This window comes from Theropithecus gelada, chromosome 1, assembly GCF_003255815.1.
Source record: "Theropithecus gelada isolate Dixy chromosome 1, Tgel_1.0, whole genome shotgun sequence".
NCBI lineage: Eukaryota > Metazoa > Chordata > Mammalia > Primates > Cercopithecidae > Theropithecus > Theropithecus gelada.
In genome coordinates, this window is record NC_037668.1 from 20,844,538 (window position 1) to 20,859,752 (window position 15,215).

General features: G+C 42.1%; 1 protein-coding gene across 2 annotated transcripts in view; it reads right to left on the bottom strand.

Annotated features, from left to right (window-relative positions):
• The window catches only part of ASH1L (ASH1 like histone lysine methyltransferase), a 235,321-nt gene that overhangs the window by 64,160 nt on the left and 155,946 nt on the right, over positions 1-15,215 (bottom strand). For both annotated transcript variants that reach the window (XM_025381044.1, XM_025381043.1), the window contains exon 7: positions 1,429-1,523. In XM_025381044.1, coding sequence (XP_025236829.1) covers positions 1,429-1,523 — 95 coding nt within the window. The remainder of the gene's footprint in view (positions 1-1,428; positions 1,524-15,215) is intronic.

The following is a 15,215-nucleotide window of genomic DNA, read 5'->3' on the forward strand; positions in this document are numbered from 1 at the left end:
AAAAAATTTGCTTTTTAATCTGATGGTAAGCCATGCAAAGGTTTTAAGTATGATCTGGGTTAGGTTAAAAAATAATTTCTGTTTTTACTGAGTAGAGGCTGGGCCACATGGAAACACGACTGGAAATAGATCTGTTAGATGGCCATTGCAGCAGCCTGAAGAAGAGATACTACTGTCACAGACTTGAGAGAGAGCAATGGAATTTGGAGAGAAGTCGGATATATTTCAGGGATAGAAACACAACAGAACTTGAAGATGAACTGGATAAGGGACAGAAAAAAAATGGGAGGAACTTAGAATGACTTCTTGGTACCTTTTACTTATCTGATAAGCTCAATAATAGGGTCCTAGAAGGTACTACAATCCAAATGCTAAACAAAGCCTTGACATTTTTGCCAAGAATGAACAGTAGAATAAATATCACTCCATTTTCAAGCAGATAAATAGTAAAAACAATGGGGCCTCTTTCTCTGATCATATGTGTGTATAAATCATCTGTTTTTGAACGTGGAAAGTATTTGACACCGAACGGCTAACTACTTGGTTTTTCCTAGATGACATACCTAGGGAAACAAAAGGTACAGACATAGTGTTATTTATTTAATTTTTTTTAGAGATAGGATTTCTCTCTGTCAACTCAGGCTAGAGTGCAGTGGCAGGATCACGACTCACCATAGCCTTAACCTCCTAGGCTTGGGTGATCCTCTCACCTCAGCCTCCAGAGTGGCTCGGACTACAGACCTGTGCCACCACACCCAGCTAACTTTCTTATTTTTTGTAGAGACAGAGTGTCACCAAGTTGCCCAGGCCATCAACTCCTGGGCTCAAGCAATCCACCTGCCTTGGCTTCCCAAAGTGCTAGGATTATAGACATGAGCCACCATGCCCGGCCCAGTGTTATTTATTAAGGCTCCAGTGAACAAGATTTATGCCACTGTGAACCCCTGACTATCAAACAGTGTACAAAATTCTTCAGAGTAGGGCCGGGTGTGGTGGCTCAAGCCTGTAATCCCAGCACTTTGGGAGGCCAAGACGGGCGGATCACGAGGTCAGGAGATCGAGACCATCCTGATTAACCCGGTGAAACCCCGTCTCTACTAAAAAATACAAAAAACTAACCGGGCAAGGTGGTGGGCGCCTGTAGTCCCAGCTATTCGGGAGGCTGAGGCAGGAAAATGGCGTAAACCCAGGAGGCGGAGCTTGCAGTGAGCTGAGATCCGGCCACTGCACTCCAGCCTGGGCGACAGAGCAAGACTCTGTCTCAAAAAAAAAAAAAAAATTCTTCAGAGTAAGTTTAAGTAAAATGGTAAAGAAGAGCTTGATCCCACTGGAGAAACAGAAATAATAACAAGATTAAAAAGACATTTCCCTCAAACCCAGGAAATACTGTTTCTTCTCAGCAATATATTGTGTGGACTTAGTACTTACCAACATGAATGGGCGCTGGGAATAATCCATATTCATGCTCTCCTGGAGTATACTCCAGCTTCTCTTTCTTTAATTGGATCAATCGACTCTTTGGGCTGTGATAAAAAAAGAATGGGAAACAGTTAGAGGCAAAGAAATTTCTTCTTGTAGTCAAATACAGATAACAGATCATTCTACGAGGAGAGGGTACCAAGTACATTGAAAAATTAAAAAAAAAAAAATCTTTACTTCTGAAATTGTCTTTAAGAAAGAGGCTCTTGGCTGGGCATGGGGGTTCACGTCTGCAATCCCAACACTTTGGGAAGCTGAGGTGGGAGGACTGCCTGAGCCCAGGAATTTGAGACTGGCCTGGGTAACAAGTGAGACCCTATCTCTATTTTTTAAAAAAAGAAAGAAAAGAGGCTCTTTTATTTTCTCCAACAGTTTTGGAGAAGGAACACAAATTTTAGATCTGATTACAATGACTGCCTTATATTTGGTTACTTTATATCAATACTGTGAAGTAGGTAAGTGGAAAGATGCTGTATAAGACTGAGCGACTTGCCTTGATTTTAGTAGTTGGGAAGGAGATTTAAGCTTCAAAACCTCAGTTTCTTGCTCAACATCTACTCACTATATTATTCTCTTGCTTTTATTCTACCATGTCTCTCTAGGCTTGTGTCTTCTACTCACATTATTGGTTTGTTTCCTAAAGTTTAAAATGAGATCTCAAGAGATTTCATAAATATATAAAGGGGAAAAAAAGAAGGAAAACAAAAAACAAAAATGAGAAAAAAGGGCCTTAGAGGAGCCTCATTTAATCATGACTATATTTTAGCTTAAAGCTCCACTTAATTCTTTTTTTTTTTTTCCCAGATGGAGTTTCGCTCTTGTCACACAGGCTGGAGTGCAATGACATGATCTCAGCTCACTGCAACCTCCGTCTCCCAGGTTTAAGCAGTTCTCCTGCCTTAGCTTCCCAAGTAGCAGGGATTACAGGCATGTGTCACCACGCCTGGCTAATTTTTGTATTTTTAGTAGAGATGCAGTTTCACCCTGTTGGTCAGGCTGGTCTTGAACTCCTGACCTCAGGTGATCCATCCGCCTCGGCCTCTCAAAGTGCTAGGATTACAGGCGTGAGCCACTGTGCCCAGCCTGAAGTTCCAGTGAATAAGGCAAAGCTGATATATTTCTTTCCTCTAATAAAATTATAACACACTGACTTTTGCCGGGCGTGGTGGCTCACGCTTGTAATGCCAGCACTATGGGAGGCCGAGGCGGGTGGATTATGAAGTCAGGAGTTTGAGACCGGCCTGGCCAACACAGTAAAACCCCGTCTCTACTAAAAATACAAAAACTAGCTGGGCGTGGTGGCAGGAGCCTGTAATCCCAGCTACTTGGGAAACTAAGGCAGGAGAATTGCTTGAACCCGGGAGGCGGAGGTTGCAGTGAGATTGTGCCACTGTATTCCAGCCTAGGCGACAGAGCTAGACACTGTCTCAAAAAAAAAAAAAAAAAAAAAAAAAAAAAAGCTGGGTGTGGTGGTGCATGCCTTTGGTCCCAGCTACTTGGGAGGCTGAAGTGAAAGGATCACTGGAGCCCAGGGTGGGGCAGAGGCTACAGTAAGCCCAGATAGCACACTGCACTCCAGCCTGAGTGACAGAGCCAGACTCTGTCGGGGGGGAAAAAAAAAAAGCAAGCATGGTAACAAAAGGCAATGCATGATCATGGATTATATCCTGAATCAACGTAAGAAAGATTGCCAGCCAGACACAGTGGCTCATGCCTGTAATCCCAGCAGTTTGGGAGGCCAAGGCGGGTGGATTACCTGAGGTCAGGAGTTCAAGACCAGCCTGGCCAACATGGAGAAATCCCATCTCTACTAAAAATACAAAAATTACCTGGGTGTGGTGGCGCACACTTGTAATCCCAGCTACGCAAGAGGCTGAGACTGGAGAATTGCTTGAATCCCGGAGGCTGAGGTTGCAGTGAGCCGAGATTGCGCCATTGTACTATAGCCTAGGCAACAAGAGCAAAACTCCGTCTCAGGAAAAAAAAAAAAAAAAAAAAAAAGACTGCCATCATAAAAGACATTATGAAGACAATCTTTATTTATTTATTTATTTCTTGAGACAGAGTCTCACTCTGTTGCCCAGGTTGGAGTGCAATGGCATGATCTTGGTTCACTGCAACTCTGCCTCCCAGGTTCAAATAATTCTTGTGCCTCAGCCTCCCGAGTAGCTGGGATTACAGGTGCCAACTACTGGGATTACACCATGCCTGGCTAGTTTTTGTATTTTTAGTAGAGACAGGATTTTATCACGTTGGCCAGGCTGGTCTCGAACTCCTGACCTCAGGTGATCCGCCTGCCTCAGCTCCCAAAGTATTGGGATTACAGGCGTGAGCCACGGCACCTGGCCAGTTTATCTTGATAATTCATAAAAACAGGTAATAAACATGATGTGCTTTAGGAAAATAGTAAATGATTTTTAATTTACTCTCATAAATTTATTAAGATTAATATTTAAACAAGTATAAAATTATTTAGTACCAAATAACTAGAGGAAAAATAGGATCAAAATCATACTGACAGGGAAAGAAAAACTGTCTTGGATTTAAAACAAAGTTCCAGTAAAAACAATATATTTATAAAGACTGCTATGATCTGAGTCTATTAATATAAATCTAGGACTATAACATAGATGCACTTAAACACAGCGTAACTGACACAAATGTAGATATATGTAAAAGCACTTTATAAACAGCAAAGGAGAATACAAACATAACTTAATAGATGTAATAAACGTTGCTCATAGAAACTGTTCTGGATAGAAATATAAAGTCATTTGTCATTTGATAGTGATACATTCTGACAAATGCTGTGTGAACATCATAGAATATACTTACACAAACCTAGATGGTACAGCTTATAGGTCCTAGGCTACAAACCTGTTTAGCATGTAACTGTACTGAATACTGCAGGCAGTTGTAACACAATGGTATTTGTGTATCTAAACATTTCTAAACATAGGAAAGACAGAGTAAAAATATGGTGGTAAACGATAAAAAAGGGTACACTTTATAGTACAGAGTACTTACCATGAATGGACCTTGCAGGACTGGAAGTTGCTCTGGGTGAGTCAATGAGTGTGTGGTGAATGAATGTGAAAGCCTAGGAAATTACTGTACATTGTACAAAAAAAGCTACAAAAAAGCCAAAATGCTAGGAAAGCTATGACATCGCTAGGTGATAGGAATTTTTCTTTCTTTGCTTTTTTGAGACAGGGTCTCATTCGGTCTCCCAGGGTAGAGTGCAGTGGCAAGATCTCAGCTCACTGCAGCTGCAGCCTCAACCTCCCAGACTCAAGTGAACCTCTTGCCTCAGCCTCCTTGCCCTCTGAGTAGCTGGAACTACAGGTGCATGCTACCACGAAGGGATAGGATTTTTTTTTTTTTGTAGACACAGTGTTTCACCAAGTTGCCCAGGCTGGTCTTCAACTCCTGGGCTCAAGCGACTTGCCTGCCTCAGCCTCCCAAAGTGCTAGGATTACAGGTGTGAGCCACTGTGCCTAGCCTATAAACTTTTCAGGACAAAATTTGGCACTTAATCCATTTTGAAATGTCTATCTTGGGTAAATACGAAATTGATGAACCAAAACAATTTCCTCATATTTGTTACCACATGAGAGGGCAGATGCATTTAAATCTCTTTAAGGAGATTTTAAGTCATAGATATTTTAGTAACTATATGTAGAAAATGCTGCTGGGTCCTACAAGGCATCCAAGTTGAACGAAGGGTGGCCCTAGCCATAAGAAGCTTACAATTTGGTGGAAAAACAAGTACGTATGCAGATACCTAGATTACCTATCAGAATGTGATAAAACTTTGAGGCTGGAAGCAGTGGCTCACGTATGTAATCCCAGCACTTTGGGAAGTTGAGGCAGGCAGATTACCTGAGGTCGGGAGTTAGAGACCAGACTGGCCAACATGGCTAAACCGTATCTCTACTAAAAATACAAAAATTAGCCAGGCGTGGAGGCACCTGTAATTCCAGCTACTTGGGAGGCTGAGGCATGAGAATTGCTTGAACACAGGAGACAGACGTTGCAGTGAGCTGAGATTGCACCACTGCACTCTAGCCTGGGTGATAAAGTGAGGTTGTCCCACCCCAACCCCCCTACCCAAAAAAAATGTGATAAAACTCATGACACTACTTACTAGGAGAAGATACTAAGTTCTACAAAAGGAGAAAGAAAAGTAATTGTAATTAGGAAAGAATTAAGAAAACTTATTTGAAAAGATAAATGGGATTTTGACAAGGAAAAGTGAAGCAGGGAAGGTAGTTCATACTACACAGAGCAGACATCTAGGATAAACCCCAGGAGGAAAGTATACAATGGAGGAAGTAAAGAAAATGATCAGATGTGGCTAAAGGAACAAGTATTTGAGGACTATGACTGGACAAATAACTAGAAAAATAGGTTATACAAGATGAGGGTGGGACTTAAATATTATGCAATGATTCTGCAGGAAGTAACAAGGTTTCAAAGGAATCTGGGCAGGGAATAATGACCCCATTGAGGACATATGCTGGGCATGGTGGCTCACACCTGTAATCCCAACACTTTGGGAGGCTGAGGCGGGCAAATCATGAGGTCAGGAGATCGAGACCATCCTGGTTAACATGGTGAAACCCCGTTTCTACTAAAAATACAAAAAATTAGCCGGGCGTGGTGGCATGCACCTCTAGTCCCAATTATTTGGGAGGCTGAGGCAGGAGAATCACTTGAATCTGGGAGGCAGAGGTTGTAGTGAGCTGAGATCACACCACTGCAATCCAGCCTGGGCGATAGTGAGACTCCGTCTCAAAAAAAAAAACAAAAAACAAAAAAAAAAGAGGACATACTACTTCTAATGAGGAAGAGTCTTAGAGGAGTAATTCGTCTAAGGTCACAATATAGTGACTGTGGAGTAAGACATTAAATAGTATTTTGAATGCTTACTTCATGTATGGAAAGCATTTTACCACTGATAACTGAGTACCAGGCACTATTTATCATTGCCATTTTAAAGCTGAGGACACTGAGGATCAAGGGTTGCCCAAATCAATAATTTGCCCAAATTCATATAACTAGTAACTGATGAAGCTAGGATTTGATAAATTCTATAGCCACAAATGACAATTCTATTCTACATTCCACTGGCAATTAAACTTTTTTGAAAATACTATTTTCATAAATTACCTTTCTAAAGATGTTAACATTTCTCTCGAAACAATCTATCGACCAATGTACAGTCTACTTTCTGGAACAGATTTATTTTGCTAATTTTACTTAGATAAACATAAATTTACATATTTCAGCATAATCAACTATTTACATGGAGAGACAGTCCAGACCCATACAAAAGATAAATTAAGATCATACCAGCGTTTGTTGGGTGTGTTGGCTCACGCCTGTAATCCCAGCACTTTGGGAGGCTGAGTCAGGCAGATCACTTGAGGCAAGGAGTTCGAGACCAGCCTTGGCCAAGAAGGTGAAACCCCGTCTTTACTAAAAATACAAAAATTAGCAGGGCGTAGTGGTGTATGCCTCTAATCCTAGCTGCCCATGAGGCTGAGGCATGAGAATCGTTTGAACCGGGGAGGAGGAGGTTGCAGTGAGCTGAGATCGTGCCACTGCACGCCAGCCTGGGTGACAGAGTGAGACTGTCTCAAAAAAAAAAAAAAAAATTGTTAAAAAAGATTACCAGTGGCCGGGTGTGGTGGCTCATGCCTGTAATCCTAGCACTTTGGGAGGCTGAGGCGGGCGGATTACTTGAGGTCAGGAGTTCAAAACCAGCCCGGCCAACATGGTGAAACCATGTCTCTATTAAAAGTACGAAAATTCAGAGTCTCAAAGAAGCAGACTCTCTCTGTTGAAGACTTGAAGAAACAAGCCACAAACCATGAATTACACAACTGCAAAGAAATGAGTTTTACCTACATCCATGTGAGTCTGGAAAACAGCACCAGCCTCAGATGGTACCTTGATTCTAGTCTTACGAAACACAGAACAGAGGACCTGACTAAGCCAGAACTAAACTACAATTCTAGGGAATCTGTGAGATAATAAATTGATGATATTTAAGCTGCTAAATTTGTGATAATTTCTTCAACAGCAATATAAAATTAATACACATGTGTGCATGTACATTTTTTTCATTCCATGGTACTGAAAGGGGCTAGAAGCATGGCATCATAGCAATAACAAATACCCTAGTAGCAAAAAGCACATGAAAAATTCAGATTTTGACTTCTAAATAATAATCCTCACTAAAAGGAACCAAAGCTCCTTGAGGGAAATAGTTGATTCCAGATGCAGGCCAAAGAAAGAACAAGTAAAGTCTGATAAACAACAGCAGAAAAGTAAACCAAAACAAAAAACTAGATCCTCACTACGCAAACAGCAGAAAGCAGGGAAGTGCTCAAAGATGAGTAATCTAAAGACACGTATAAAGGAAACAGGGGCCAGTTTAAAGGGGCACCTGTGGTAAAACCAGAGAATTTTGAGTAGTTTCCTATAAAATGCTAATAGATTATAATATATTCAATTTTATGCCAAGCATGATAGCTTATGCCTCCTAGCACTTTGGGAGGCTGAGGCAGAAGGACTTCTTGAGCCCAGGAGTTGGAGTCAAGCCTGGGCAACATAGGGAGACCCTGTCTCTGGAGAAAAACAAACAAACAAACAAAACCATTCAAACAAACAAAAAATTCATGTGTCTATATGGTATTCAAACAAAACAAAACAAAACAAGAGAGTTTATGCAGAAAAAAAAAGAGAAACTCATCTTCACTAGAAAATGTCAGGTAAAAAATCAAGAAATAATGGAATTATAAAATTTTCTGTTTTTTCTCTTTCTTCTTTTTTTTTTTTTTGGGGACGAAGTCTTGCTCTGTTGCCCAGGCTGGAGTTTAGTGGCGCAATCTCAGCTCACTACAACCTCTGCTTCCTGGGTTCAAGTGATTCTCCTGCCTCAGCCTCCCAAATAGCTGGGACTACAGGTGCATGCCACCAGGCCTGGCTAATTTTTACATTTTTGGTAGAGACGGGGTTTCACCACGTCGGCCAGGGTGGTCTTGAACTCCTGACCTCAGTCGATCTGCCTCTCAAAGTTCTGGGATTACAGGGGTGAGCAACCACACCCGGCAAAAATTGTCATTTTTCAACCATCAATGTAATTACTAACTTAGAAAAAAAAAATTAATGGATGATTAAATGTTAGATTAAAAAAACTGATAGAGAACAAGCCATAGCCTTAAATATCAACCCATGGTTTATGTACCAATTACAATGGAAAAAAATGTATCTTTACAATGAAAAGATTTGGTGGATACCACCTTAACTAAATAATCAAACATGGCACCATCAACTCTGGGACAATAAGTGGGATGCAAAAAGAAGTATAAAGTATCACATATATAATATTCCTGCTATGATTTTTAAATTTTAGTTTTATTTATTTTTATTTTTGTAGAGACTGGAACTCACTATGTTGCCCAGGCTCCTCTTGAACCCCAGGCCTCAAGTGATCCTCCAGCCTCAGCCTCCCAAAATGTTGAGATTACAGGCATAAGCCATCTCTCCCAGACCTCTGCCAAGACTTTTTTAAACCTAAATCTAATCACGAAGATAGGATCAAAGAAATCTAAAATGAAGGGCATTCTAAAAGACAACAAAAGCCTGAGGTTTGTTTTTTTTTTTTTTTAAGACGGAGTCTCTGTCGCCCAGGCTGGAATGCAGTGGCGCTATCTCGGCTCACTGCAAGCTCCACCTACCGGGTTCATGCCATTCTCCTGCCTCAGCCTCCCGAGTAGCTGGGACTACAGTCGCCTGCCATCACACCCGGCTTATTTTTTGTATTTTTAGTAGAGACGGAGTTTCATCATGTTAGCCAGCATGGTCTCGATCTCCTCAACTCATGATCTGCCCACCTTGGCCTCCCATAGTGCTGGGATTACAGGCATGAGCCACCACGCCTGGCCAAGCCTGAGCTCTTAAAAACTGGTCGATCTTGGCCAGGCATGGTGGCTCAGACCTGTAATCCCAGCACTTTGGGAAGCTGGGGCGGGCGGATCACTTGAGGTCAGGAGTTTGAGACCAGCCTGGTCAATATGGTGAAACCCTGTCTCTACTAAAAATACAAAAATTAGCCAAGCATGGTGGTGGGCACCTGTAATCTCAGCTACTTGGGAGGCTGAGACAGGAGAATTGCTTGAACTCCATCATAAAACAACAACAAAAAAAGTTTATATTATTTTCTCTTTCTTTTTTTGAGACAGGGTTTCAAAAAAACGCTTTGTCACTTAGGCTGGAATGCAGTGGCACGAACACAATTCACTGCAGCCTCGGACCCCTGGGCTCAAGTGATCTGCTCATTTCAGTCTCACAAGTAGCTGGGACTACAGGTGTGCACCACCACTCCTGGTGTATTTTTATTTTATTTATTTATTTATTTATGAGGCAGAGGTTTGCTCTGTCACCCAGGCTGGACTGCAACGGCGCAATCTCGGCTCACTGCAACCTCTGCCTCCGGGGTTCAAAGGATTCTTCTGCCTTGGCCTCCCAAGTAGCTGGGATTACAGGCGCCTGCCACCATGCCCAGCTAATTTTTGTATTTTTAGCAGAGACAGGGTTTCGTTATGTTGGTCTGACTGGTCTTGAACTCCTGACCTCAAGTAGTCCACCTGCCTTGGCATCCCAAAGTGTTAGGATTACAGGCGTGAGCCACTGCACTTGGCCTGAATTCTTAAATTTTTAGTAGAGACAAGGTCTCACTATGTTGCCCAGGTTGGTCTTGAACTCCTGGGCTCAAGCAATCCTCCAGCTCCAGCCTCCCAAAGTGCTGGGATTACAGGCATGAGCAATTGCACCTGGCCCACTTCATTTTTATTCTATTGTATGATATTACAATAGTAGATACACGTCAGTATACATTTGTCAAAACCCATGGAATGTATACCACCAAGAGTGAACCCTAAAGTAACTACAGACTTTGGGTAATAATGGTATGTCAATGTAGGTACATGGATCATAACACATGTATCACAACGGTGTGATGCAATAGTGGGCAGGTTGTGTGTATGAAGAACAGGGTGTATATGAAAACTCTGTACTTTCCACTCAATTTTGCTGTGAAACTGAAACTGCTCTAAACATAAGTTTATTACTAAAACTACTAACGACAAAGTAGCCAGCCCACAATAATATCCTGGCTTGACATCTTTCAAGAATGCATACATATACTAAACTGACCAATGTTCTTAAAAATGCTTAAAGAATAAACCGTTTTCTTCCTACTTATTTCTGTGAGAGGAAGAGCTAGTTCTAACATAAATAAAGTGATATTTCAGTCCATTTTCAGATCAAATATTTTGTATGACCAGAGACACTTACAAATCACTGATATAAGAAATCAAATTACATCAAAAGATCATAATCTTCCATTTTTAAATCTTTAATCAAGAAAAAGCACAAAAGTAAAAAACAGAAGTGTGGTGTTATGACATATATAAATATAAATATATATATATATTGGTTTTCATCCATGGTTCGTGACTCTTAACTCCCATAGTCCCTGTTACAATGTTGGGACACTTTAAGTCTCGGGAGCGGGCCTCAGGAGATAGAATCTCTCTCTGACCTTCTCCTGTCTTCCTTTCACCTACCTAAGGCAGGACTCTAATCTGATTGTGGGCCAAGAAAACCCTCATTCCAGAGAGGGTCCTGCCCCATACCCTAGAGAAAGGAATGTGACACAGAGAGATCAAGAAGTCTAGACAGGACATGCTGGGTTTACATCCTGTACATTTTGTCCAATCACATTTCTACATGGCTGTCAATGACGCCTATGAAGCCTCCATAAAAAATCAAAAAGAGGCCAGACGCAGTGGCTCACGCCTATAATCCCAACACTTTGGGAGGCCAAGAAGGCTGGATCACCTGAGGTCAGGAGTTTGAGACCAGCCTGGCCAAATCCCATCTTTACTAAAAATATAACGATTAGGCAGGGTGTGGTGGCTCACACCTGAAATCCTAGCACTTTGGGAGGCCGAGGTGGGTGGACTGCCTGAGTTCAGGAGTTCGTGACTAGACTGGCTAATATGGTTGTAGAGAAAAGAAAGAAAGATCAGACTGTTACTGTATCTAGTAGAAAGGGAAGACATAAGAAATTCCATTTTGACCTGTACCTTGAAAAATTGCTTTGCTGAGATGCTGTTAATTTGTAACTTTGCCCCAGCCACTTTGCTCCAACCTTGTGCTTACAGAAACATGTGTTGTATGGAATCAAGGTTTAAGGGCTCTAGGGCCGTGCCTTGTTTTTTTTTTTTTTTTTTTTTTGAGACGGAGTCTCGCTTTGTCGCCCAGGCTGGAGTGCAGTGGCCGGATCTCAGCTCACTGCAAGCTCCGCCTCCCGGGTTTATGCCATTCTCCGGCCTCAGCCTCCCGAGTAGCTGGGACTACAGGCGCCCGCCACCTCGCCCGGCTAGTTTTTTTTTTTTTTGTATTTTTAGTAGAGACGGGGTTTCACCGTATTAGCCAGGATGGTCTCGATCTCCTGACCTCATGATCCGCCCGTCTCGGCCTCCCAAAGTGCTGGGATTACAGGCTTGAGCCACCGCGCCCGGCCGAGCCGTGCCTTGTTAACAAAAGGTTTACAAGCATTATGCTTGGTAAAATCATCGCCATTCTCTAGTCTCAATAAACCAGGGGCACAGTGCACTGCAAAAAGCCGCAGGGACCTCTGCCTTGGAAAGCCGCGTATTGTCCAAGGTTTCTCCCCATGTGATAGTCTGAAATATGGCCTCGTGGGATGAGAAAGACCTGACCATCCCCCAGCCCGACACCCGTAAAGCGTCTGTGCTGAGGTGGATTGGTAAAAGAGGAAGGCCTCTTGCAGTTGAGATAGAGGAAGGCCACTGTCTCCTGCCTGTCCCTGGGAACTGAATGTCTTGGTATAAAACCTGATTGCACATTTGTTCAATTCTGAGATAGGAGAAAAACTGTCCTATGGCGGGAGGCGAGACATGTTGGCAGCAATGCTGCCTTGTTATTCATTACTCCACTGAGATGTTTGGGCAGAAAGAGACATAAATCTGGCCTACGTGCACATCCAGGCATAGTACCTCCCCTTGAACTTAATTATGACATAGATTCTTTTGCTCACATGTTTTCTTGCTGACCTTCTCCCTATTATCACCCTGCTCTCCTACCACATTCCTCTTGCTGAGATAATGAATATAATAATCAATAAAAACTGAGGGCACTCACAGACCAGTGCCGGTGCAGGTCCTTGGTATGCTGAGTGCCAGTCTCCTGGGCCCACAGTTGTTTCTACATACTTTGTCTCTGTGTTTTATTTCTCTTCTCAGTCTCTCACCCTACCTGACAAGATATACCCACAGGTGTGGAGGGGCAGGCCACCCCTTCACACGGTGAAACCCTGTCTCTACTAAAATACAAAAAATTAGCCAGGCAAGGCGGCGTGTGCCTGTAGTCCCTGCTATTCAGGAGGCTGAGGCAGGGGAATTGCTTGAACCTGGGAGGCAGAGGTTGCAGTGACCCGAGATGGTGCCACTGCACTCCAGCCTGGGCGACAGAGCACGACTCCGTCTTAAAAAAGAAAAAAAAAAATTAGCTGGGCATGCTGACAGGTGCCTGTAATCCCAGTTACTCCGGAGGCTGAGGCAGGAAAATCACTTGAACCTGGGAGGCAGAGGCTGCAGTGAGCCAAGATCGTACCATTGCACTCCAGCCTGGTTAACAAGAGCGAAACTCCATCTCAAAAAAACAAACAAACAAAAACACAAAAAACAAAATTCAAACAGAAAGGTTCAGAGAGTTTCTGGATAGCTGAATATGTGGAGGTTCCTGGAGGGGGTGCGCCTAAGGAGGGAATGAAAGCTCCATGCTCCTTCCCCAATGTATGTCTTCATCTATATCTTCTGCAATATCTTTTATAATAAACCAGTAAATGGAAGTACATGCTTCCTTGAGTTCTGTGAGCCATTCCAGCAAATTAGTCAAACCCAACTTGAAGCTGGTTGGTCAGAAGTTCTGGAGAGCCAGAGTTGTGACTGGTCTAAGGGAGGGTGGCAGTCTTGGGAACTGAGCACCCAACCTATAGGATCTGACACTATATTCAGGAAAACAGTGCAGAATTGAATTGAAGGACACCCAGCTGGTGCCTATTGCTTGGCGTATGGGAAAACCCTCATACCTTTGGTTACAGAAGTCTTCTGTGTTTTGTTTTCTTTTTTTAATTTTATTTAAAAAAATGTTTTTTTAAAACCAGCAGTTTGCTCTTACAGACTTCTTTCTTGATGGTTATTGTGATGTGACAGCAGAGGAAAAACACAGTCTGAGAGGTTTTCCCTAAGCAAGAAATAAAACTTGAGTTTTATTTAGCAGAAAAGTTGATAATTATATTTCTGCTCTATTTAGCAGACTCTGTTCCAAAATTATGACTGAATTAGATGTGTCCCAAAGTGTATTTCCACTTTCTCATTTCTGCTGACAGAATGTTGATTTTTTTTTTTTTTTCCTTAACGGCTATTATCACCTAGAGTAATGACCATTATTTCCACAACCTGTCTTATGGCTAAAGTGTGGCTATGCAATTTAAATTGTAGCCTAAAAATTTATATAAATGTGAGTTTGAAGTTTTCTTACAAAGAAGGAGCATGGGCTGGGCACGGTGGCTCACGCCTGTAATCCCAGCACTCTGGGAGGCCAAGGAGGGCGGATCACCTAAGGTCAGGAATTCAAGACCAGTCTGGCCAACATGGTGAAACTCTGTCTCTACTAAAAATACAAAAAATTAGCTGGGCTTGGTGGCGGGCACCTGTAATCCCAGCTACTCGGGAGGTTGAGGCAGGAGAATCGCGTGAACCCGGAAGGCAGAGGTTGCAGTGAGCCGAGATCCCACCATTGCACTCCAGCCTGGGCAACAAAAGTGAAACTCCATCTCAAAAAACAAACAAACAAACCAGAAAACAAAAAACAAAGAAGGAGCATGCTTTTTCTCCTCTTTTCTGTCTGTAACAAACATAGCATGGCTGGACTCTAGTAGCTATCATGGAACATGAAGCAATCTTAGGAATGCATAATTAGTACTGAGATAGAAGGAAAAAAAAGGAGCCTCGGTCCCTGAAGACATTGTGAAGGTACTTCACAACTTCTCTTAAATTAAAAAAATAGTGCCTATCTTTTTAAAGTCTTGGTTATTTGAGATGATTTATTATTATAATTAGCTAAACTTAAGCTTCATTAGTAAAACGTTTTCATGACCTAAGAAGCACGTACAGAGTATAAAAATTTTGTGATACCTACCTCAGTGACAAATCAATAAAAATCTTTTAAATGCAAAATAAAGTGGCATGGTTTACATGTCAATTACTTTACCACCACCAAATGAGATGTATCTCTAAAATCTAAGGTTTCCTCTTTCAATCTTATTCGTCTTTTTGTCTAAATTCAGATATTCATGACTTTTTGATAGAAACTGAGAGAGATTTTGCCACTAGTCATTCATTCCATTTATTTTCCACCCTGCTACTGGAGTTATCTTAAATAAACCTACGCCTTTCACATCCATCCCCCCAAACTCATTTTTGATTTCCTATAGCAAAATAGCATACATTTTTTTTTTTTTTTTTTTTTGAAATGGAGTTTTGCTCTTGTTGCCCAGGCTGGAGTGCAATGGTGTGATCTCGGCTCACCACAACCTCTGCCTCCCGGGTTCAAGTGATTCTCCTGCCTCGGCC